Source organism: Brachyistius frenatus, unplaced genomic scaffold (genome assembly GCF_029030835.1).
Source record: "Brachyistius frenatus isolate BFR_SWC_R1_liver_20210118 unplaced genomic scaffold, ASM2903083v1 Contig_166, whole genome shotgun sequence".
In the NCBI taxonomy this organism is placed as follows: Eukaryota; Metazoa; Chordata; class Actinopteri; family Embiotocidae; genus Brachyistius; species Brachyistius frenatus.
Genome location: NW_027210765.1, coordinates 457,280 through 482,319, shown reverse-complemented (window position 1 = coordinate 482,319; position 25,040 = coordinate 457,280). Strand labels below are relative to the sequence as shown.

The window sequence follows — 25,040 nt, the reverse complement described above, 5'->3', positions numbered from 1 at the left end:
CACTGCGCTACGCATTCGAGGGAAGAAAAACACACCCTTTCTTTTTTGCTCCTGCAAGAATTGGAACTTTCGTGTTATGCGCATCCAGCCTTCAAAAGAGGATCAGCGTTTTTAAGTCTAAAATTAGCTCCCGGCCGTACGACCACTTACAGCCAACCAGTGACTTTTAATTTTTTTTAAGCTGCAACCGCTATTTCCAGGCATCAAATTTTCCTCTTTGCTGGACTAAAGATACACCGTACTTTATTCTTTGTGGTCACAGGGTCACGTTTTCTTCCCCAAAATGACATGGCGCAGATTTGTTTTCAACAGACACACACAAAAAAAAAAAAAAAAAAACAGTCTTTAAATGCACCACTGCAGCAATGGCTCTGATTAAAATGGGGGGGGGGGGGATTAGCAAAGACTGTACTGACCCCCTCCCCCCCCCCAAAAAGTTAATTCATTAAAAAAAAAAAAAAAAAGTATCCCTATGTTCTCAAACAGAACCAGGAAATAGCAGAAGAATTATGATTGGTAGCTGGGTCCAAGTTTAAACCCATTATAAAAAGAACAACATAGGGAATCTCATTGGTGGAGACATAAGCAATGATTAGGCCCTGCTTCAAGCTGATTGGCTGCGTCCTCCTTTATCGTTCCACTCTTCTTCTTCTTTTTTTTTTTTTTTTGGGGGGGGTGTGTGTGCGCGCTTTCTCTTGTTCTTCTTCCCACTCGCAGCTGCTCAGTAATTACGGGAATCATCTCAACTCCTCTTCCTCCTCAGACAGATGGAGGGCGGTGCAGGGGAGAGTGGGAGGAAGAAGAGCAGGATGAGGAAGAGGAGCGGAGGCAAATGATGGCCAAAGGAGGTGCAGGGGGTAGAAAAGGAGAGGGAAGGAGAGCACCTGGATTGAGGCTCATGTGTCGCTTTTATAATTATTTTTGCTTTTGCTTTTTTGCTGACCGTTTTTATGAACGAGGTCCGACAAACAATGAGGACCAATCAGAACAAAACAAACAAAAAAGAAAAGCGACACACGAGGCTCAGTCCAAGTGACTAGAGGGAGGTTCAGCTCCAACATTTCATGATCTTCAATGGAAGAAAACTGACATCAAAATAAAAGAGTGGGGTGTGGGAGGAAGACGAGGGGTGAGGGGGGAGGGAAGAAGACGAGGAGGACGAGGGGATGCCATCATTTCTTCTGAGGCGTGGAGAGCTTCTGCATCCCTCGGATCTTGTCGAGCAGCTCTGAGATGAAGTCCTATGAGGACACAGGGAGGACAGAACAGATGAGGGGGACTCGGTATGAACAATGCACACTTCATATGTGTGGAGTCGGGAGACGGAGGGAGTGAAGGGTGAAAAGTGTCTGTTTACCTCGGTGGGTTTAAAACAGTCAACCAGTAAGTCCTGCAAAACGACAAAACACAGCGTGAAATGAAGCTTAGTGTGCAGTGTGTGTGTGTGTGTGTGTGTGTGTGTGTGTGTGTGTGTGTGTGTGTGTGTGTGTGTGTGTGTGTGTGTGTGTGTGTGTGTGTGTGTGTGTGTGTGTGTGTGTGTGTGTGTGTGTGTGTGTGTCCTACCTTGACCCTGGCTGCCCGCTCAACGTCACTGGGCATATCAAGCAGTTCGTCCACGTCTATCTCCAGCTCTGGGATGGCCTCCTCCTACAAGAGACGAGAGCACGGTAAGAGAACTGGCTGCCAACACACACACACACACACACACACACACACACACACACACACACACACACACACACACTGATCGGTGGACCTCTTTTCCCTGACGTGGAAAGAAAGGCTCATCATCCTTTCTATTCTTGGTGCCTGTGTTTATGTTATGTGGCTGTCTGCAAATAGACCACCGAGCTACAGGCGTTCCCCTCTGCATGACGTCCTAATGGCTCGTTACCGTAGTGAACACTAGAGGGCGCTGCGCTCCCACCATCCCACACGTTGAGGGACAAAGAGAAAACCGGCCGTTTTTTTTGTGGACAAGGTATCTTGAGCATATTTACTTTTTAAGGACGGTAAACAGACGAAAAGAAAACGTGTTTGCCTTTGAGCTCACGCTGTCCTGCGTGCACAGGGCACTTCTGCATTTGTTCATGACCAACCAGCGTTGACGGTACAAAGCACAAGTTCAAATGCTTAAATCTTGCAGGACATAATGGAGAAGCAGCAGCAGTGGGATGACGGTGTTTCAACAGCAGGCGCTACGCTGTAGAGGAAAAACACAAGAGGCATCACAAAGAGGCCGACTTCAAACATAACCTGGTTAACAGAAGAACAGCATGTGGCCAACACTGATACAACACGTGTCTGAATTCATTTCCACGTCCACTATTCCGTTTTTAAAATCTCACGTTTAATACGACCTACATGTTTTTAAAATCGAGGATGGAGTTGGGATGCAGGTCAGTACGTGGCTGGATTTACTGCTAATGAACCACGTGTGACTGTGTGTATTAGAGATGAGCAGGAACACTGTGGGTGGGAATCACCAGAGGGCCAACAATACAATGTTATCACGATAAATAAGTCGGGATATGATAATATCGCAACTTCAGCCATTTTAATTATTTTTGCGTCAGCATATACTGCGATTTATTAACTTGTTTCAACTGCATATTATGTCCTGAAAAAAATGTTAAACATGTTTCATCTGATTTATACAGTCAAATATTGATACTTGGCAACTGTGCAGCAATATAATATTTCCATTCAAAATATGGGAACACCGTTAGCTCTAACAAAAAAAAACTTAAATCTGCTGTGAAAAATTGGTTCAAAAAGATTTATTTGAAAAAGACGCATTCGTTGCTGTTATTAAATGTTTTTCCTCGGAGTCTGACACCGACTGTCACTGTTGCCTCGAGTGAGAACTGAAATCTGCTCCTTTAACTCATCAGCGTTGGATAAATTGAATCTGTTTAAAATTGGCCTGGAGTTCACATTTACACTGAAATAACTACAGGCACATATTTATATGCTTTTAATTTAAGCAAATCAATTATTGCCCGCCTCTGACAGGCTGACTGCTAATGTGAACACACACTCGCCTCCAGGAAGGACAATCATTGTTAAATAAAGAGCAGAAAACCGAGTTCACCGCGAGTTCATGTTTGTCGCACTCCTCCTCTCCTCATCCAATCAATTTGATTTTCTGATTAATGTCGTCACTCTATAAAACGTGGTTTCATAGTCTCCCTCGCTTTCAATGTTTCTCCATCTGGTGCGCGCACACACACACGCACACACACGCACACACGCACACGCTCGCTCGCTCAATGTGTTCAATCAAAGTGCTTCACCACTGGCGACAAGAGCACACACCCGTACAACCACTCGTTTCCTGCTCTCTTCTGCAGCTCCCCGATATTCATGTCGTTCTCGAGGAATCTCTCCCTCGCTCTCGTCCTCCCCCTCGGTTACAGTTGCCCACACCAGCTGTCTCTGCACCTGCCCAAATGCCCCCTATCACATCTCACTCACACTACACACTACACACACCACACACACACGTCATGTAGACTCACACACACACACAGACAGACAGGCACATCATGCTGCGTGTGCACATTAACTGAACGGTAGGTTTTTTTCTGTCGTGAAAACTCCTCTCTCTCACACACACACACACACACACACACACACACACACACACACACACACGGATTAAAGAATTATAAAAATGGGCAGTAGTAAGACTGAGCTGAAGTGTGTGTGTGTGTGTGTGTGTGTGTGTGTGTGTGTGTGTGTGTGTGTGTGTGTGTGTGTGGTTGTGGATTTAATTCAGAGCAGGACAGCCTGTATGTGTGAGATAGAGACTGGAAGTGACAGACAGACTTACTGTCAGCATATAAACACACACACACACACACACACACACACACACACACACACACACACACACATACTGTGATTCTCACCGATTTTCAAAATTAAAGCTCAAAGACAGACACCAATGTACACGCACACTCATAAATACACTAATGGTTTCACTGCAGACATATTAAAGCTGTCTGTGACGCATACACACACACACACACACACACACACATACACACACACACACACACACACACACACACTGTGAAGTGTGACACAAAGACTGATCTGCACATGTGGGCTCCATGTGCTCCTACATGCAGTAAAAACAGCACGAAAGAAAAAGGATGAAGAACAATTCATCAGTGGATACTTTTGTCATCCACTGATGACATGAATCTACTTTGGGTGTGTAATTTATGAAACTTCGTATCTTTGCGAGCCTCTTGTTGTAAATGTAGCGTGCGAGGGCTGAAAAGGAGAAATGATCCTTGTTAATTGCAGCTTACTTGAAAATGATTTTAAATGTGTGAGGGGGAAGGGAACGCCAAGAGGAAGGAAGGCAAGAGGTTAAGGAGCACATGGAGGAGAGGGAGCAGCTGAGTGGAGCCGACTGAAAGAGGGAGGACGAGGAGGGGGGAGAGGAGAGATGGGAGGGAGATGTCGAAAAAGGCCGGAAGACAGGCTTCACAGAGGAGACACAAAGAAAGCAGGGAATCACAAGGGAGGATTTCCAAAACAAGCCTCCAGACTGACTTACTGAACCAGTGTGGAGTCTGGAGGGGGTTTTACTGCTGGCTGCAGATGTGCTCTGGAAGAAAAGGTGGCTGCAAGATATTGGCACACACTGCCGGTTCGTAAACAAGGCAGCGCACTCTGCAACAATTCAGAGAGGTCTGGAGGGAAAGGAAGGAAGACGTGCTTTCATCCCGGACTCTTTTCAGTACAGAGAACATTCGGATCCATGTCTGGGTGTTTGATTCAGGTGGCTGTGAAATGAAGCTTAAAAACCGAACAACAGAACGTCTCCGTCGGGTGTCGGGCTGCCGGGATGAGCTTCACCGCTCCTCCATACAGGTGGTGTCTGACCTTGAACGTCCTAAATGGCCGCTGCTGTAGGTGTTAGCGGGAGATCCGTTGACGCTCAGGGCCGTACTGATGAGTCACATATGTGAACATCGCTGTCTCCTACACGGATATTAAACTAATGTACAACAGTATATACATACATCGTGTAGGACACTGAATGCTGCCTGTATTGCCATTACTGTAATGTAGAATAAGGAAGGGTTGCTGTATTTGCCAGAATCGAGGCAGCAGTTCATCTCCTGCTGGAGTAGCAAATGTACAGTAGGGCTGGCCAATATATTGATATCATTATAAGACTCCTGATATTGTCTTAGATTTTGGATATTTTATTGTCCTACCTGTTCTCATTCTAGGACATAAAACACTGCTGTTTTTTTGTCCCAAACAGCTGCCGTCTCAGAAATGCACAAAGTGCTTTTTGGTTGAGGCACCATGAGGGTTAGGAAATGATCACAGTGCGAGTTGATATCATTCATTTCATGTGAATAATCTTGCGTACGTCATGTATAAGTCACATTACTTTAAAGAAACCCTCGTTGTCGACTCACCAACTCGAACAACAGTTTCATTGGTGAAAATTCAGTGTTTATTCCTTCCGACCATCTCTGCTCGCCGCCCTGCGTGAACTCTGTCAGTCTCTCTGCTCCGTCACATGACCTCCTTCCTTCTTTGACCCTGGTGGTCACAGTGCCAACGCCGAAAGGGCACTCGGTGCATTTCTCTGTGACGCCAACGGCTCGGACGAAACGGCAGCGTTTGACGCCCTGGGAATGAGAACGGGCTGACTATCATATGACGGATCGTCTTTTCCTGGTTTTAAAGCCTGCGGCCCAGTAAAGTGATGTCATTGGCTGTACTTATTTGACTTTACGAGCTGTTCTATTTTGAGGCTTTACCTACTTAGTCAAATATCCACATTACTGATGATTATTTATCCCCCAAAAAAAATCTCATTGTGTAAATGTTGTACGAGCACCAGCAGTCATCCCTACAATGTTGTCTCGGGATCGATACCGAGGTATTCGATCAAAGATATCGTGATGTTTGATTTTGTTCTTAAGCCGCAGCCCAGCCCTCACGTGCACTAAGTTTTTAGTTGCACCGTAGTTAAACGGCAACCTTTTTCTGAGTCATCGCCAGCATTACCTGAAACACAAACAGATGCTGTGTTGCGTATTGTTCTGTTGTGTTCTCGTGCTCTTAAAAACTTTTACTACACTCCTCCTGACACCGCCAGGCCGAGAGAGAGCGAGCAACAGACAAGACGCCCTGTTCGTCTGGGGGGCTTCCTGCAGAACGGAGCCGAATGAGATGTGACAGTATGAGAGCGTTCTGTGTGTGTGTGTGTGTGTGTGTGTGTGTGTGTGTGTGTGTGTGTGTGTGTGTGTGTGTCGTAGTACAATTTCTCTCGCAGGGCGGGGTGGAGGTTGGAGAGCTGTGTAGCGGCTGCAGGCTCGGACAGATCACATGACAGATACAGCTCCCTCACCGGAAAAACATAAGCCCCACACACACACCCACACACACACCCACACACACACCCAAGTGGGTCAATGTCCTCACGTTACAACAAAAAGGCTAATCACGGCTGCTGGAAATAATCTGCGGAGAGACAAGTAATGAACATCGCAGAGGCAAAGTCAGTTTTCATTTTGGCCTTGGTTGATTTCATTCGACTCGAACTGACCTAAAATCTGATTCCGATTAAAACTTCCGACACTGTGACTCTGATTTACTTTTATCTATAAAGAGTTCAAACTAATGCAATTATGGGGAATCTCAACTGTGGAGAATTTACAGTAAAAAGACGAATCAGGATTCTCCACAGCTGCCCGTCAAATGTACGACGGAGTATCGGGGCCACATGAAGGACAACAAAAAACAAAGAGGAGGAAGATTTGTTTTTTAATTGAGAGAATGAAGTCAAAATGTCTGGAATAACTTATAGTAATGTAAGTTATTAATGTAAATTATAAGGAGTATGGTAATAATTCAAGAACTCAAGTCAAAATGTTGAGAATAAAGTCGACATTTCAAGATTAAAGTCTAACTTTTGAGAATAAATCAAACTGCTATGGTGCCTTCAGTGTATATGCTTCTACATAATGCCTTGTGCCCGGTGAAATTATACTTCAGAAAGGATGTTATTTCATTTTTAAGGCAGAGACCACAGTATGGTGATAAGTATTTTGAGTTTGAAGAAATTGTGCAGAAAATTGCATCTCTTCTGAAGGAGAAACCAAACAAACTTGAGGTGGCGGCCACATTTGTGCAAACTGAAATGGATGCAGAAGTATCACTGATTGCACCCGTGTGCAATACAGAGAGGATATGCTGTGCCTATTCCCCATGCCTCTTGTCAGTGTGCAGTTGCACCCGGCATCCTCCCAAGCCCACAATGGATGTGATGACAATAGACAAAAAAAAAAAAAAAAAAGAAGTCCTTATCACTAAAACTGATTCTGATGTACAATTTCAGCGATTCATCTGCGCAAGGCGTTTTGTACGAGTATGCTTTAAAGCTGGTCGTTGGATTCAGAGTGCAACTTTAATCTTGAAATGTCGACTTTCAAAATGCAAATAAAAAAATGATAATAATAATAATTCTCCTGAATGTGGCCCTGATTCCCCGTCGTACAAATGCAAGTAAAACTGTACCGTTAGTGCCTTTAGACACATGGCTGATTAAATGACAAAGCAGGTATATAATGAAGGTGCATGTCCTGTAAGTCAATGCCTCGTCTGTGGAAAGCTTCATGTAGGTCACAGGCGCTACCTGCAAGGATTACACAGCATGTGCTCCAGTGATAACACGCCACAGAACTGGTGTATTTGATAGGATCTGTGTACACTGTGTGTTAGAGATGTAAATGTAAGGAAGTACAGAAAGGCTTAAGTTTACGAAAGGCTGGATGACGAACAGCCACTTTTCCTTTTCTACTGACTCGGTAACAAACTGGGATAAAAATAACTCCACTTCAGGATGGCCAACTGCCCGTCCTGCTACAAAACACAAAAACAATGTTTTGGCTGGGTATGATACAGGGAGACCGAGAGAGAGAGGGGTTAAAAGGAAGATGGAAACAGGGAAGTGATGGAGGAAGGGAGGAAAGGGAAGAAGTAGAAGTAGGCTGCGTAGCACAAAACAATGACACTCACTCCGGTTTCCTTGTGTGTGTTTGGACTTGTCGGGCTAACTGACACTTCATGCATCCATCAGGTCAAAATTCATCATTTTTATTCTATTGACTGCTTCTTTTATGGGCTGCTCTTGTTGAAATCTTTCTCGGTGGTGCAGAGACAGAAAATACAGATGGACAGAGAGGTTGACATGTGATCTGCATGTTCCAACTGCCTAGCAAACACTAGTGCCTCTGCTTTGCAATTCTACCTACGAGGACTCTTTGTATTGAGGTCAGTCCGAGCAGGAAAGTGTTTTGCTGAGTGTTTAACTCTGTGTGTGCATTAGAGAGAGGGCGAGCGAGCGAGCGTGTGCGCGTGTGTGTGTGTACTCCATTAGAACTATTACCCTATGCTGACTCGGCACAGTGACACGGGTAGAAAATGTGCGCGAACGCTGAAAGTGACAAGCTGCACACCAACTCTGCAGGCAACGTGAGCTCAGGCACTGTTGAAATGACTTGACCGTTCCTGCGTGTTTTGGTTCTCTCACTGGTTTTAGAGCTCTGCATCACCAACACACGAGCAGTTTCAACTGGTCCAGAGCTGAGAGTGAAGTGGCTGAAACACTGTATTTTTAAAAGGCCAGAGAAGTTGTGCATGGAGGCTAAAACATGATCCTGAAAAGATTCACTTAATTATATTGAAATAAGGAAGTACAGTAGCAGTTCTACAGGCACCACAGCTCACTAAGTCCCACACATGAACCAATAAGCAGAACTTCACACGCCTACATGTGATGCGCATGTCTACTTGGACGGCCCGGGTAGATTAAGATCCACTCGATGGGTAAAATCACTCAGTTTTAACTTGGGTAAATCTTACATTAGAGTGGCTTATTTTACTCTCTTTAAACTAACTTATTTTTGGCCACATACCTGTCTGAGTTGTATGCACTGCAGTAACTGAGTGAAGACTAGTAACTATAAACGATAACCTTAATGAAGAGCTAATATCGCTCACATGCAGCACCATCCACCACCACAATTAAATTTCCGCCTGTTGAAAGCACTGAAGGATATGAAGTGGAGCTACGGTCGAGCCAAAATCAAACATAGACTGTAACACAGAAACTAAAGACAAAGGCCCTCTTTCCTCCCAGAACTCAACACTAAGAACACTAAGCTTCGTCTGCAATTATGAAACTCCTCCGTTATACTAAGTGGAGAAATTAAGGTCATCTTGGTAGATAAGAGTGGAAATATTTGCAGACGATTCTTGTGCATGGTCATGGATATGCTAATATAGACCCATGTAAATGTATAAAATTACCAACTAGCCCATTTAAAAATAAGGACCAGCACAAAAGTTACAATATCTCCCTTTCCAAACTAACAGACAAGAAGCTGGATGCTAAAAAAAAAAGCTGCCTGGAAGCCATTTTGAGGTGGTACTTCATGACACCCTTGTGACTGATTTGGTAATTTGGTCATCTGATTTACACACACACACACACACACACACACACACACACACACACACACACACACACACACACACACACACACACACACAAACAAACACAGGATGAGGCGAGCATGGAAACAGTGGAAAAAAAAATCCTGGGATTGAACCTCTTTCCTGCCTTTCTCTCCCTCTGTCCCTTTCTCTTTACATCTCCTTTGATGCCCTTCCTCTCCAGTTGGCATCGCCTCTCAGTGCTGCTCTGGTACACAGATTCACCCGCGGTGTGTTTATAATTCAGCGGCTCATAGCATTATGGGCCACCTTGCTGCAGCATGAAACCATTTGTGAGAGAATGAGGGTAGAGAGGGTGTCACCGAGAGGGCAACAGAGGTGTAGGGACCAGGGATGCATTGTGTCCGTCATCACCTGCTGCTTTCCATCTCCCTCATATCTCCTTCTGTCTCACACATGTGGTCGCTTATCAGGCTTCTGCAGGTCTTACAATAACAAGCACACTAGAATAGTCAGCTTCCTTTTTAGCATCTCCTCTCTGTTCAGTCAAATAAACATGTGTTGAAAATGTGGGAGCAGAAAACATGGCTTTATAAACGGTCTCTTGTTCTCTTCAACACTGAAGGGGTTAAACCACCAGAGGACCCGGCTACTTCCTGTCTCGGTCTCCTGACCTTGGGAGATAACGGGGAGGGGAGGTCTAATGATATCCGTGTGTGTGTGTGTGTGTGTGTGTGTGTGTGTGAGAGAGACAGAAACACTGTAGGAGGGCAGAGTTGACTGAGCGACATTAGCAGTACAAGTGTGTGTGCTCAATTAATCTAAGTGGTGACTGGCTGCTGCAATGAGTATGCGGCCTCACACACAACCATGAACCATAAACCACAGTGATCCACAATCAATGCAACGTACTTAATCCAATCTTCTGTGTGTGTGTGTGTGTGTGTGTGTGTGTGTGTGTGTGTGTGTGTGTGTGTGTGTGTGTGTGTGTGTGTGTGTGTGTGTGTGTGTGTGTGTGTGTGTGTGTGTGTGTGTGTGTGTGTGTGATACTGTGTACCTTTTGTTTGTGTGTGTGTGCTGTTGATCTTCATCTCTATTGCACATCTAATCAGTTGGATGTACTTCCTCCCAGGAAGAATCTGATGTCCTGTTTTGGATCATAGGAAAAACAGGGAAAAAGACCTGCAGGCAAAACAGATGAAGAAAAGCAGCCTCTTTATGGGCAACAGAGAGTAGAAAATATATTTTAATGGTCTTAAAAAGTCAGATTTTCTTTATTTTCTCCCACTTTGCAATTGAGCCTGCAGTGTGGATTTGTTCCTTTTACAAACCGTGCAGATTTCTTTATAAAAATGAACTCGTTAAGTCTTCCCTACATGCTTGTCTTGGTCCTTAATGATACTGTTCCATAAAACGTCTCTTAAAACAACACGTACCCCTCATTTAGCACATCCTACCACTGCTTCCGTCTGTTTTGACTCCGCTGCCCTGTCAGCCTTCCTCCTATCCGACTACCAGATAAAAATGCAAATGGCTCTGTCATGTAAAGTGAAAAGAAGCAGAGCCTCTGGAGTCTGCTGATAGTGATGTGGGCATGCCAGTGCAGGTCCCGGCGCTGTGTGGGTTGTTTCAGACTTCTTGCGGGAGAAAGCCAAACCAAACCGGCTCCAAGTACACCGAGCAAATCTTCATATAAAGCCAGGAAACATTCATCACTGTAATTAGGACTGAGCCACGGTGGTTTTTTATTGTACTAACACTGCAATTAAGTGACAATAGAATAGATATAGCAGCAGTAGAAAGACAGACACACACCATAATAAACAGTAAAGTGATATATGCTGCCTCCAAATGACCCTCGGAGACTTGTGGATACAACATGGGATGTCGTGTGCATGGTATTCTTGCTGTTCAAGTGGTTAAATCACGAGAACGCTGCTGCCAGGCAACAGCAACATTGATTGCGTCCAGAAAGCCACAGAGGCTAACAATTTAGCAAACTAGCAGGCAGGCAACGTAATGAAAAGGCATAATGAGAGAAGGAAGAGATGAGGCTGTTAAGAACATCATTATTTTACTCGGATGTGAAATTAGATGACAAAAGAAACCATGTGACTGAATTTACCGCTGCTAGACAACAGCAACAATTAGACAACAGGAAGAAAAAAAATAATAATTACAACTGAAATGACAAAATAATAACTACCATCCAACAAAAAAGGAAATCAAATGGCCTCTGCCATTTCCAAAAAAAGTCAGCAAACACGTCACAACTTGTGAAATCAGAGTTTTCACAAAATGAAAGGTACTCTAATGGACTCTTCTCCTGAACATGGCAAATAAACCTCAATTTGAAGGCAGCATTATCAAAGAAGGTTTAAACCAGAGCCTACTGATAAGACATGGGTTGGCCCAGCCAGTCGGTACAAGAAGTAGCATTGTCCTCCATGTTATCATCACAGCAATGTAGCATCTCGCATATCTACAGACAAATCAGTATTTTCTTTTTAAGCAGCTATCGCGATTCAAAGCAAAATTCAAACACTCTTGTTTGTCAAAACTGCCGCGAGGCGAAACTGTGGTTCAAGTTTAATGTTCTCTCGCTCGCTCAAGATTCCACCCAAAGCGCGCGCGCACACACACACACACACACACACACACACACACACACACACACACACACACACACACACACACACACACACACACATAAAAATCTATTTGCAGAGTGCAGTGTTAAAATGTCTGTCACCCAACCTTGACCCCCCCCCCCCCCCCCAAAAAAAAAAAAAAAAAAAAAAAATCTGCCTCCACTCAGGGCTGCTCTCTGCACGGTTGAATGATTCACACATCGGCTTGTTTGGCCTGAGTGAACGCTTCGCTGCTTTCTGTGTGTTGACTGGACGTGTCTGTGCTGCAGCCACTGCTGGGAGACACTCTGCGGTCCCTCGGGGTCACAACCAGCCCCGGGTGGACGTGCACTGGGGAGCATGCGGCGCTGCCAGGGCTGGAGCTCTGCCGCTGTGAAATGCTTTCTAATAACTACATGAGGGCTCAATTTGTCACTTCTGTTTACATCCAACAGTCGAGCAAACTCAGGCAGAGATCTGAAACATATTCACATAAATCAATGCTCATCTGCTCAGCACAAGTAGAACAGCGGGCATTTAACCTTTGGATTCTTCATGAAATCTTTTATCACAATACGAAGACTTCCAAGTTATTTTACTTTGTCACTGGTGGTTTGTTTGGAGTAAATATAATGATGAAATAGTTAGAGCTGTGATTACCGACAGAAACTTTGAAGAATTTTTTTTTTTTTTTTTTTTTAAAGATACCAAAGCACAGCAATTTGATTGACAGCTGATCAGAAGTAAGTGGAGAGCAGCAAAGAGGAACAAAAGGTTTGCACCAAAATGTTGAATTAAAACTATAGGTTATCCCAAAGATTGTGTGCGTGATAGCATGAACACATCTGAGTTAGCAGTAAACACAGCTAAGGCTAATTAAGAATGTTGTTTGGACGATAAACCAAAGCTCTGGAAAAGTTTGATCATGGCAAAGTATTAAAAGTTAAAAGATAACCAAAGTCAACAGAATTCATTGTGTAAAAAAAATTTAAAAAAAAAAATTGATGGCAATCCACCTGGTAGTTGTTGATATTTCAGTGGACAAAGTGTCAGATCGACCAAAGGACAAATTGACATCAGAGAAATGTCACACAAAAAAAGAAAATCCGTTTTTTCCCCCGTGAGCTGAGTAAAAGTAAATATTATGTTAGACGACCACAGCTGGGAGTTTGGAAACAGCCGGAAGTGCAAAACTAACTTTTAGCTGCAAACTTCCCATGTTGCTTCTGTCTCTGTGTGTCACAGCTGGGGTTGCGCCATTTCTTTTTGTTCTCGATAATATCAATCCAATTTTTAATATGATTTCTGTGTGTGTGTGTGTGTGTGTGTGTGTGTGTGTGTGTGTGTGTGTGTGTGTGTGTGTTTCACTGAATAGATTTGTCCTTATTCTTCAGTCAATTACTAATTGTCATTGTTACAAATAAGTAATAATACAAGATACAGGCAATAAAGAGAGGAAAGAGGCACGCACGCACACACCATCTAGAGGCCAGAAGAGTCATTACCACTACAAATGGACAGGAAAACGAGATTACGTGCAGATTGAAATGAGAATGCATACAAATGAGGATTACAGCAGATTATCATTATGTCACTCTTGGCTGGTACTAACACAACCGAAGGGCTTAACGTTTACTCGTTCATTTGCCGTGTCTTTCACTGAATGAGTTTTCTTTGAATGTCTTTTACGCCGGTAGTTTCTGGCAGGAGGGGACGGAACAAGGTCGTAAATCATTCTTTCACATCAGTTTTCTGCCACTTTTACACAGCAAGCTCCAGGTTTACTTGTGCAGCCTTTTATTTCAATCCGCCATTATTGAGATTTAATCCATATGGATTTCAAAAGGGATTGGAGAACATTATTATGATTTATGAACAAGCTTTGACCTGTCCAACACTGGCAACACGTCGGGTAATCCGTTAATGCTTTTCCCCGTTTCCATATTCAGTCAATCAGCTCCAGGATATAAAACTCAATGTGGGACGCGGCATGATCCAAAACATATAGAAACATATTTCTTTCTGTTGTACCGACAATTCATGACCCATGAAACATCTTACAAACTGTCACAAAGAACAACTTGACCAATCAGTAATGTGTTTAAGATTAAAATATAATTTATAAACGGGTAAAATAGAAAAACTAAATCTGTCACTTTCACCGTCCAATGAATGGCCTGTTTTACTTTCATCTTCCTTCAGTTTGGACGATGGTTTTGCTGAGTGATGGAGATACTATGTGTGTCCCCACATTGACATTCATTCATGTGTGACTCATCTCTGAGGTTTGAGGTTTCACTATGGTTTTGGTGGCACAGAAACCAACAGTAATTAACCAAAGTCTTCCCCCGTCGGCTTTAACGGCGGCTGGAGAGGAAGATTCTTTTTTTTTTTTTTTGGCCTTCAATACATGTTGCTGGTTAGAGTCCACTGTACCTGTATGCTTGAGTCGACCATAGCGGCCGAGGGTCTCTCATTATACTGAAGCACCTAACTTGCATGTATTCTGTTCCCCCTATACTTGATCTTTGTAGTATCGTCGTCAGATTTTTTTTTTTTTTAAATGTGACAGAAACAACAGGTGAATGATTGAACTCTTACTCTGAAGTTCAACATCACAAGAATGTGTAGCAGAGCGAGGGAGAGACTTGCTCACTTCCTGATGAATCGACTAGTAATCATTCCCGTGTCTTGGAAACATTGCCCAAATATGGTCAGTCGTTCCTTCCTGCTCGGGAACTAAATGCAAATTCAAAGTAAGAGTTTTAAAAAAAGATGACAAGGAAATAGTGGACCATCTATTCATGATGAATTTGAAATCTAACGACATCCCTCCATCTTTATTGCCAGTCTATTTGTCTATCTGCGTACCAGCTGTCTGTCCATCTGTCCAAACATCTTTCATCCATCTATTTCTTGCCACAGACATGAGCAGTTTTTATAACAGCCCAAGAATCCAGACAATGTCTTCCACACAGGACGCAAGAGGCCAACATGGCACCTGCTCTCAAACAGGAACGGTCTGCCAGCCTGAGACGGACGCCAGGTCAGGAAGTCACTGGCAGTTCTAACACTGTCCTACAGCTCTGAACTATTTAATATTAAAAAATCACATCCCAAGTCTGACATCATGTTATGTATACAGGGAGGACATTGTCTCCTGGACAGTCTGTAATTGGCATACAAACATTATAATAAAGACACTGCACACACACACACACACACACACACACACACACACACACACACACACACACACACACACACACACACACACACACACACACAGTCAGACTCTGTTTAATAAAGACATAAACTTACTTACGGTTCTGTGCTGCCAACCAACAGTTCGCCTGGCGTCTGCTCTAATGCACCTCCTGGGACTAAAATGCCCCCGAGTGGATCAGTGTTACTGCACTCAAACCTCTAGGCAATTGGCATCACTCACAAAGAGACTTCATGATAGTACGACTCCACATTGATGCTACATGTTCGTCGACTCCCGACCGTTACACATATTAAGACAGCGACTTGACCGTTGAATTGTTTTAATATGGTTTAAACGTGGAGGCCGATAAACACGCATCGCCAGAAACTCATATTCACCTCTCATTTCAAAGCACTGTTACAAAAACAACCCCCCCGGGGGCCACATACGAGCCTGCGTACCAAACTGCATCACCATTATGCTCCCTTTAAAAAGCCTCCTCGGTGCAGGAGCTCTCAGAGCAGCTATCAAAAGCACATGTATAGTCTTAAACTGATTTAATAACTAATAGCAGTTTGGTGAAGACCAATAGGATCACTTGTTTGAATCTCAGTGAATGATATTGTAGATCATTCAAAATAATGAGCAGGGAAGCAAAGGGGTACTTCAACATGAATTATGTTTACAGAAGCAAAGACATTAACAGCTTGCGTGGTTTACTGGGTGGCTCTTAAATGCGCATATACAACAGCAACAATTGTTTCACAGGAAGATATGAATAGATAACAAGCTTTCTCATGACAGTGAACAGGCAACTGCCAGCTATTAAATCTATTAAGTTTCATAATCAAACAATGAAAGTAGTCCTGCTTGACTTTTAGCTAAAATGGGTTTGTTGAAGTCTTTATTCTTTTAAAGTCTTCACTTGGCTGACAACCAAACCCGCAGTATGTGACGGAGGCTAGAATGACGAGCTCATCAAGTTGAACAGAAACATGATGCATCAGGGTTTACATGGTGTTAGGCAATCGGTTTATAAAAGCTACTGTGGCTGACGCATGACGGAGCACATGCCGAGGATCGAGACAAAGCAGGGCAATAAACAAAGAGAGAGTCTGCAAAAACTCACACACACTTACTGTATACACACACCACTGTTTATTAGGGCTGTTCATCACCGACATGCTTCTCAAGTTTTTACGACTTTGGCACATTGGTCAGCTTCAAAGTTAAAAGTATTTGTTTGAGTCTCTGTTAAACAACGATTACTCTACGAGCACAGAAACAAACTACAGCTCCCAAGAAAGAACTACAAGCACGGCAGCGCGGCTACTTGCGTCACTGTGACGAACATTCCCATCCGTAAGACTCACCAGCGCTCTCTTCTAAAAGCATTTTCCAGCTTTCCAGTTGTAAACTCAACACTGAAGTGTTCACTTCTCTCTGTCCCGCTGTTTTACAGACACGTCTGAAACAACTGCGTCCACTCGACTTGCTCGCGAACCTCTGTAGAGTTGTGAAGTTCAGCCTGCAGATGTCGAGGGATTATGGGAAATAATGACCAACAAAGGCCGCTAAACATCGTGTGCATATTTGAGGCCTGACAAATGTAAATTCATTTCAGTTCTCAAAACATTTTATGAGTCAATTTCTTTTTGTATTTCAGAAACATCATTTGCAGTCTTTTTTCATGCCTTTTTTTTTTCCCCCCTGTGTATTGCTACGTTTCTTGTTACCACCACCAACTGTCAACAAGTGGAAAGGCATTTAACACATCACCAGAAATCTAAATCCAAACGTACACGTTGTGGACATTCATGCCTGTCTGGATGTTAGACAAAACAGCTCTTCTAATATCTACCCATTAGTAAAAGTTCCATTGGGCATCTTTAAGTAATAAATACCGAGGATATTATAAATATTAGGCACCTGGCTGCTAAATTATTGCTTCCTTTCCTACTTTGCTTGTATGTTGGAATAGATATGAGTGACAAATGATTAGCGTGATCAAAAGCAATGTTGTTATTACGTGGAGATGAGTTGGGTTGACATTTTCCTCTTCAAAGGATTTACACCCAAAAAGTTGTCTCTTGATACCTCAGAAACATTCTTCTCCACGTTACACTAAAATAGTCGCATATATAGTTTTAAAAGTACAATTTTACTTTGTGACACCAAGTTGTGACTGTGTGTGTGTGTGACTCATCAGGTGTGTGCTGATGTGGGTGGTTTTGAGGGAAAGTAGTGTGTTAATGTTGTTATCTTTTCTATGTACTGTGTGTTTGTCGCACTCCTTCCTTCTCACACACACTTCCCATGACAACATTTATAAACATTCCTCTGAATGACTCGCATCCCTCGTCTTCCTCTCTCTTCACATCCCTCTCTTTTCTTCACCGCTGCCTTCTCTTATTTGGTATTCTTAACTTCCTTCCGGTCGTACTCGCGCACTAACCAAGGCACACGCTTGGTCCCCCCCACCCCCCACCCCACCCCACTCCCCTCGAACACGGCTGATTTATTCACTCGCTGCTTTCAAAATGTCCACATAGTCAGTCAGTGGGTCAGGCTACAGTACACCCCGATCAAAGACTAAATCAACTGTGTTTCAACATGTAGAACCACGTGTAATCTATTAACAAGATGTGTGTAGGTCCATCAGTGTGCATGTGTGTGTGTGTGTGTGTGTGCGCACTGGTGTGTGTGTGTGTGTGGGGGGGTGTTTACAAAGACACAGTGGAGTCTTTCACTCATGCTGTGTAACAACCACTCTTTGTAGTCTCTCTCTCTCTCTCTCACACACACACACACACACACACACACACACACACACACACACACACACACACACACACACACACACACAGAGTGAAACAGGGTATCGCTGATTGGTATTCAGACTTGAACATATACCGTTTAAAGAAATGTTGCACACTCTGTGTGTGTGTGTGTGTGTGTGTGTGTGTGTGTGTGTGTGTGTGTGTGTGTGTGTGTGTGTGTGTGTGTGTGTGTGTGTGTGTGTGTGTGTGTGTGTGTGTGTGTGTGTCCTTATACAGTGCGAAGGGAGTGACTTAATCCTTGGCTGGGAAAGCTATGAAATTGCAGCTGTTCCCACAAAGTGTTTCTCTTGCGCAGACACACAACTCCAGGATGTGTTTTGTGTATTTACTGTCCTGACTCTAACCGTCGCTTCTCTTATTGTCTGAGCGCACAACAGACTCAAAGTGAAAATCAGTTGACATGATTAAGGAACAATCCACATACAAACTTCCTCATGAGTACAAAATATGGCCAGATAAGTAGGTAATTTAAATACAATGTGGAGTGTGTATGTTGCTATGCTAAATAATGAACAGGGTTTTAAAGTCCGACATTGTCCCGTAGATTTTGCAGATGCTTTTATTTTAAAGAGTACAGATAAACTACTTTTCACGTGTTATTTTGTTTTTAACGCAAGTAAATAAGTTTTAACGTTGAATCAGTACATTTTCTACAGAAACAGAACATTTTAACAAGGAGAGCAACTGTTTTATTTTTGGATTTGTGATGTAACGCACACAGCGAGCACCATTTCCTCTTTCACTGGAGACATTTCCATGGAAGAGTCACATTTTTAAGGTCTTGTTTACTTCAGGTGCTTTTGTGTATGTAGTGTATGGGGTGTTACACTACCTTTTAAACAAATGTAAATATATTTCATGCCTAAATATTTAAATTGTTTTGTCTACTAGGCAACACGGCACAGAGTGATGTCATCTATATTAGCCAACGTTTCGTTCCAACAGATCAGATAGTCGTTACGAAACAAAGAAATCCAAAAACACCACCATAAAACATTCAATAGCTGATGAATGACTGAAAACATATTTCATCAGAGATTCAATATTACAAATCTAACATGCTCAAACAGGATTTCTAAATTCTTTAAACTGGCAATCATCTGAGACTTGTGAGCAGGTCTGGTTTTGTCTCAGTTTTACAGAACAAGCACTGGGGTTGAAAACTGCTTTTGACATATTCAAGCAGGATATACGCTGAACTGGGCTGCCGGGCTTGTGATATATGTGGGGAATCCCTGAGTGATGACTGCAACACCATGCTCGGGGAAAATGAGACATGGGCGCCGTTTCCTCAGACATGCGATCTGACCACAGGTGGCCAGCAAAAGTACAGGTGGAAACACACCCAAGAAGAATTGAGCTCCAATCATGTCCGGATTGAAATGGCCAAATCTCAGTAGTTTGGCTCATCAACTCATTTACTGCTTCCTAACAGCTTTAATTTCAGGTGTGAAAAAGCACTCCTTTTGTTTATTCAGCTGTTTGCAGTGCCTGAGCCTACAATTAGAAGGAGAACTTTAATGGTCATCTCACTTTGGCAGTGTGTATAACGTGCAATAACAGGGGATACATGTTGTAAAAACACTTTCCCCCTGTCCGACCTCCCTGCCTACTACTTTTTCCTTCTCCTCTTGCCATCCCGTCTGTTTTTTTTTTTTTCCCTGCCCCCGTTTATTGCATTCCTGCTCACCAATCTTGCCTCTGTTCTCACTTGTGTGTGTGTGTGTGTGTGTGTGTGTGTGTGTGTGTGTGTGTGTGTGTGTGTGTGTGTGTGTGTGTGTGTGTGTGTGTGTGTGTGTGTGTGTGTGTGTGTGTGTGTGTGTGTGTGGCCACGTTGGACCCTGGAGTTTGGGGATTGGTCCGCCCACTCGCTGCACTGTTAACGCTGTAGCTGCCGGTCAGCTCCAGCAAACTTGAGGAGAAAACACGGTGAACTGCGGGAAAACGAGGCTTTGCTGACAAATGCAAATTTAGCAGGACAGTAACCATGGAAATGATACCATGACTGGAGTGAGATTTGATTGTTTTACTAAAAGCGCAGCTGCGGGTAACCAACACTTTTCTTTCCCCCCAGAGAAGGCTCAAACTCACTTAGTACCTCATACACAGAGCCGCTAACAGAGTGGAGCCTCAATAACAACACAGAAAAAGTAGACCATTTTTAAAAAGCACCGAGGTTTGAAGACACTCTCCCTGATTGTGTTATGTGCAACATAACACCCTTAAATCTTATACTTACTGCCAGTTTAATGTTTATGTTTTCACCACAGTTGGGTTTAAAACATAAACTGTGAGATGGGGATTGTGGACCCAATCACATATTTAAACGATTTATCCATCAGTTTTACCCCAGTGTTTGGATTTGGAACTTTGTGGAAGAGTGGAGCCAGCAAAGAACCCGTAAACTTTTAAAGCAGATCTGAATCACGGGGCAAATCCACAAATTATTTTTCACCTGAATTAATTTTGCAAAACATAGTGCCTTTGGCCTGCTACATGCGACACAATTTAAAGTCCAGTCGATGGCAGTAAAGTTCAGTAGTGACAAAACATAGGCCATTCTAGAAATAGGATGGTTCTGTGTCACCAGTAATCCTCTGTGATACACATGTACTTTCTCAAACTGAACACAGTAAGCAGTCGTTTTGAAGCACTCGGGCACAGTGGTTTCCTGGGTGAGAACCAGAACTGGTACAACTGTACCGACACCACAGCTGTTGCATATGATAAGAGTGGACTAATGGCCTTGGTGGAGGTGTGCGCTCTCCGACTGCCCTTCTTATATCAATTAGAATTGCACTGCTTATTTCACTATTTCCCCACGTTCCCTCTCACGACTACAGAAGTGAGTATAAGTAACCTTGGTTGAGAATAACTTCTCTATTGAGTACCCTTATAAAGCCAAGTAGTGTTTCCTCAACAAGCAAATAGTGCCAACATCAACTGCAGGTATTCACTAAAGCTGCTAATCATAACTGAAAGGTTCCAATTTTAATCTTGCACTCATGAAAACGGGCTTTTTGGAAATGAGGCAATTTAACGTTGTTTTCTTTTACTAAATGGCCGCAACCTTTTTTTTTTTTTTTTTTACCAATGCACGGTTAACCAACATAAACCCTTAACCAGCCTTGTTGCCATGGAATCATACTAAGACTTGGCTCCTCACTATTACCCATAGAAACTCTGACTGATAGGCGGACTAAGTGGCTGCATGAATATCTGACAAGCTGGCTGGCAGAAATGACTGGCTGACTGCTTGTCAGTTTAAAGGGTTTATGTTTAAAGGGATTATATGAATGGGAAAATAGCTCCTAACTAATTCCCTGCTGAACAAACTCTATGTGGTTATATTACAAGACGAAGTATGGGTCAACAAAAGGAGGAGGAGAAAAGGGGATGTTGAGTAATAGGAAATAATGAAGGAAAATATGGATCATGAATCTAGTCAGAAACAAAAAGAGAGACAAGGTAAGATAAATAAGGAAAGATGAGGCGAAAAAGGAGAAAATCCCAGGCATGCTCCGTGTCTTTGTCTGCGAGAAGGGTTCTCCCCGTAGCCGCTCGGCTCCCTGACCGGTTAAAGCTGCCTCTCCAGTTACACTGTTTAGGAGCACGTGCTCCACATCTCGCCATCTAAATGAGCCCAATGTGTCTCTATCAGAGAACCGACTGTAAATTAATCTCTTTGTTGTCTAACAGCCCAGGCAGGGACTGGATCGGGACAATGAAAAGAGGGAACTACTGTGGGTGGGAGCCAAAATGAAGCACCATCATTAGAGATGAATGAGGTACGCGCGTCCAAAAATGTGAAATAAATCATTGATATCCCATTTACATGAGTATAACCTGATACGCCCCGCAAGCTGACCATGACCGAGGATTTATCCTTGCAGGGCTCAGGTCTTACTGTCTAGAAACAACAGAGATTGTCATTGTGCATCCAGCGATGTTTTTTGTTTTTTGTTTTTTTACTCTTGGTGAACCTATATACACAGTTGAAAAGCAGACTAACTACAAATCATCAGTGCAGTAAAGCATGCATGACTGAAAGACATGGCAGTTTGGGGAATGAGAGACAGACCTGGGATGGTTGAAAAACAAGTCTACACCGAGAGAGAAATGTCTGTCTGCTATCAGTCATTAGTATCCTGGGGCACATAATGGATTAAAAATATGTCCAAACAGATCTGCATTTAAAAAAAAAAAACACTTTATCTAATCATAATAAAAAAAAAGTCCTACTAGGAACACAGTAGTGCGAGGCTTTTCCCCTGAGCGCATTTACTCAGATTTGTTGGACTCTGCAAGGTCTACATAAAGCATATTAAGCCAGTATTGGCAGTTAATCAAAGCACATTGATTTCAAAATCCTCTCTTGGGCCTTTAATCACCTCGGCTGGCTTTTTATAACTCTGCGGAGTCATTTCTCATAAGATATCCCCGTCACAATGTCCGTCAAGAGAAATCCTCTGTTGACGGGATGAAGAAATTAAGTAGAAACAAAAGGTGTGGCTGACAGCAATCTGTTTTTTTTGGAATCGCATGATTAGTTTATGACATTCCCTGAGTGCATTTATACTCGTGCTTAACTGTGGCTTGGTACAATATCTTGTTGCAGCTTGTCAGTGCATTTGATTTTGGACTGCTTGGTGTAAATATAAAGAGAGCCCTGAGGAGCCACCAGTGTTGATGACACAACCTGTCTGCAACCTGACAGCAACTCCACCATTAAGGCAACCTAAGTATGTTTGTATGTGTGTGTTAGAGACAGCTTTGAGAAGAGAGGTCGGTTAAATGTAGGAAAGGGCAGTAACAATTAAAAGACCATAACTTTTCCCCCATTAAATAAAGACTGGGAAAGCATCTCCTTTCGGTTTGCCTACTAGGAATTCTCCGAACCTGTTAAGTCGTTGTATTCCTCACGCTAGGAATAGAATGTGGGTCAATGTCAGCTCAGCAGCGTTGACATGAGCTTACCAACTACTGACGCCAGCAGCTACACCAGAGCTGCCGCCAGGTTACATTGCAGCCGCACGCCTCTTCGTGTGTCACCATGAGCAAGGGGTTTGATGTGTGCTGGTGTACTGAGCCGCTGCCGAGAGACATCACTTCAGACAGGGAGTTCAGCACACGGAGTCGGGACGCACACGTTTCTCAGGTGCCTGCAATGTTTAAGACGGGCTGTAGTGACAGTGTTGGCCAGTCTTTCTGCCTGACAATCCTATTTATTTTTGCAATAAAATAACCAGAGTGAGATGAACTGACCGAACACTTTATTTTATGAGAGGAAACGGATTTAAAGTTTTCCTTTAGAAGACAAAACCTGCATCATGATAATATCGTATCACGGGGCCTCCAGTGACTCTCACCCTTAATAAGGAGAATGAATGACTAGACACCCCCAACCCCACACACACACTTACTTATCAGTATCACCTGGTGTGTCTCTTGTTTGCCACCTTGCCTCATGAACGGTTCCCCCTCACCCTCGCTCACCCTTTGATTTATTTAAAAGTCCACAAAAGACACTAAAAGCTGAGCTGGTACATGCAATAAGCTTTGCTTGTGAACCAAACCAGACACAAGACAGAAAGTCTCTTTTTTTCTTCTTTTTTTTTTTTTTAATCCTAATTACTTTATTGAATTATTACTGTTATAAACTCATGGTCCTGAATTACTTTTCCAGCCAAAACAGTTCCCACACAGCAGCTAACCAGGGCAGCTGGCGACAAGGATATCAAATAAGTGGTCGTTTCCGGTCATTAATAATTAAATTAATTCACAGGTGTGCTTTAAAGCGCTTCAGCCAATCAGAACAAAGAGCCTGTGCATTTCACGGTGAGGCTATAAAGATGCATGTGCTACATTTAGCCTACCTGTGGACGAGGGCATAAAGTTTAACCACGAGGCGTTTATGTGACCGCTATAAATGGTTAATTGGTTGTAATGTTCACTCTCTTATTGAATATCTGTCTACATACTTGCATATGGCCCAGACAGACTACTATGGGCTGTAGAACAAGAGAAGCTAGGCCAAAAGCACCGACAAAGGGCCCGGTAATGTTTCTTTATCAACAGTTTGCTTTCGGGTCGGACGGACAGACGCAGCTGACAGACAGACTTATTGGGCTTTGCCGTAGAGCCTATTACTGAGCAGAGCCGCCTGATCGATGGGTTCGATCGGCTCCGAGGCCGGTTATTGTTTGGGGGGGGGGGGGGGGGTCTTTACCTCACAGTCGTAGAGGTCCGTTAGCTGGTCGATAATCCACTCCTCCAGGTTGAGTCTCTTCCTCAGCTCCTTACGGTCGTATTTGACGGTAACGCGCCCCTGCTTCCGAACGGGTGTCTCCGGTTCCTCCGTGGTGCCGGCCGGCGTCTGGAAATATACCCGGGGTTGAGGGCTCGTCTCCGGGCTCGTTACAGCTGCCATTGTCGCTCAGCTTTTGGGGGAAAAAAAAAAAAAAAAATCCCCCTCCAAAGGTGTGGAAGTGAAAAAGGGGAGACGGAAAGCAGGCGGTGGAACGTGCGGCTGGTTCGCTTTTTCCACACTAAAAAAAACAAACAAACAAAACCGGCTGATGAATGTTGTGACTTGAAATCCCACGAAGAGACGACGCTGCCTGGACCTGATGAGCTTTTGTTGTCCAAAATCGCTCAAGGGGACATTGGCAGTCCCTGGCCGCTTCCACGACACAAAACGGGGACCGACGATGCGTACTGTGAAGTGTAACCGGCTTATTGGGCTATTTACAGCATGCAAACTCTGCTTATATAAAAAAAAAAGGCAGTAACAGCAGCAGTGGAACCGGCCTCAACTCTTCATTCAGTACAAAGAGAAATCCCACGTCTCTCTCTCTCTCT

General features: G+C 43.4%; 2 protein-coding genes across 2 annotated transcripts in view; one reads left to right on the top strand and one right to left on the bottom strand.

Annotated features, from left to right (window-relative positions):
* Window positions 1–37: 37 nt before the first annotated feature.
* On the bottom strand, window positions 38–25,040 carry ppp1r14bb (protein phosphatase 1, regulatory (inhibitor) subunit 14Bb). Its single transcript, XM_069717013.1, has 4 exons — window positions 24,409–25,040; window positions 1,564–1,647; window positions 1,358–1,390; window positions 38–1,241 (listed from the first exon to the last, which is right to left on the bottom strand). The coding sequence occupies exons 1-4, from the start codon at window positions 24,607–24,609 to the stop codon at window positions 1,173–1,175; spliced, it is 387 nt and encodes a 128-aa protein (XP_069573114.1). The 5' UTR covers window positions 24,610–25,040; the 3' UTR covers window positions 38–1,172.
* plcb3 (phospholipase C, beta 3 (phosphatidylinositol-specific)) overlaps window positions 8,063–25,040 on the top strand; it is a 74,695-nt gene continuing 57,717 nt past the window's right edge. The window contains exon 1 of the mRNA XM_069717003.1: window positions 8,063–8,122. The gene's annotated coding sequence lies outside the window, so the exon portion shown is untranslated. The remainder of the gene's footprint in view (window positions 8,123–25,040) is intronic.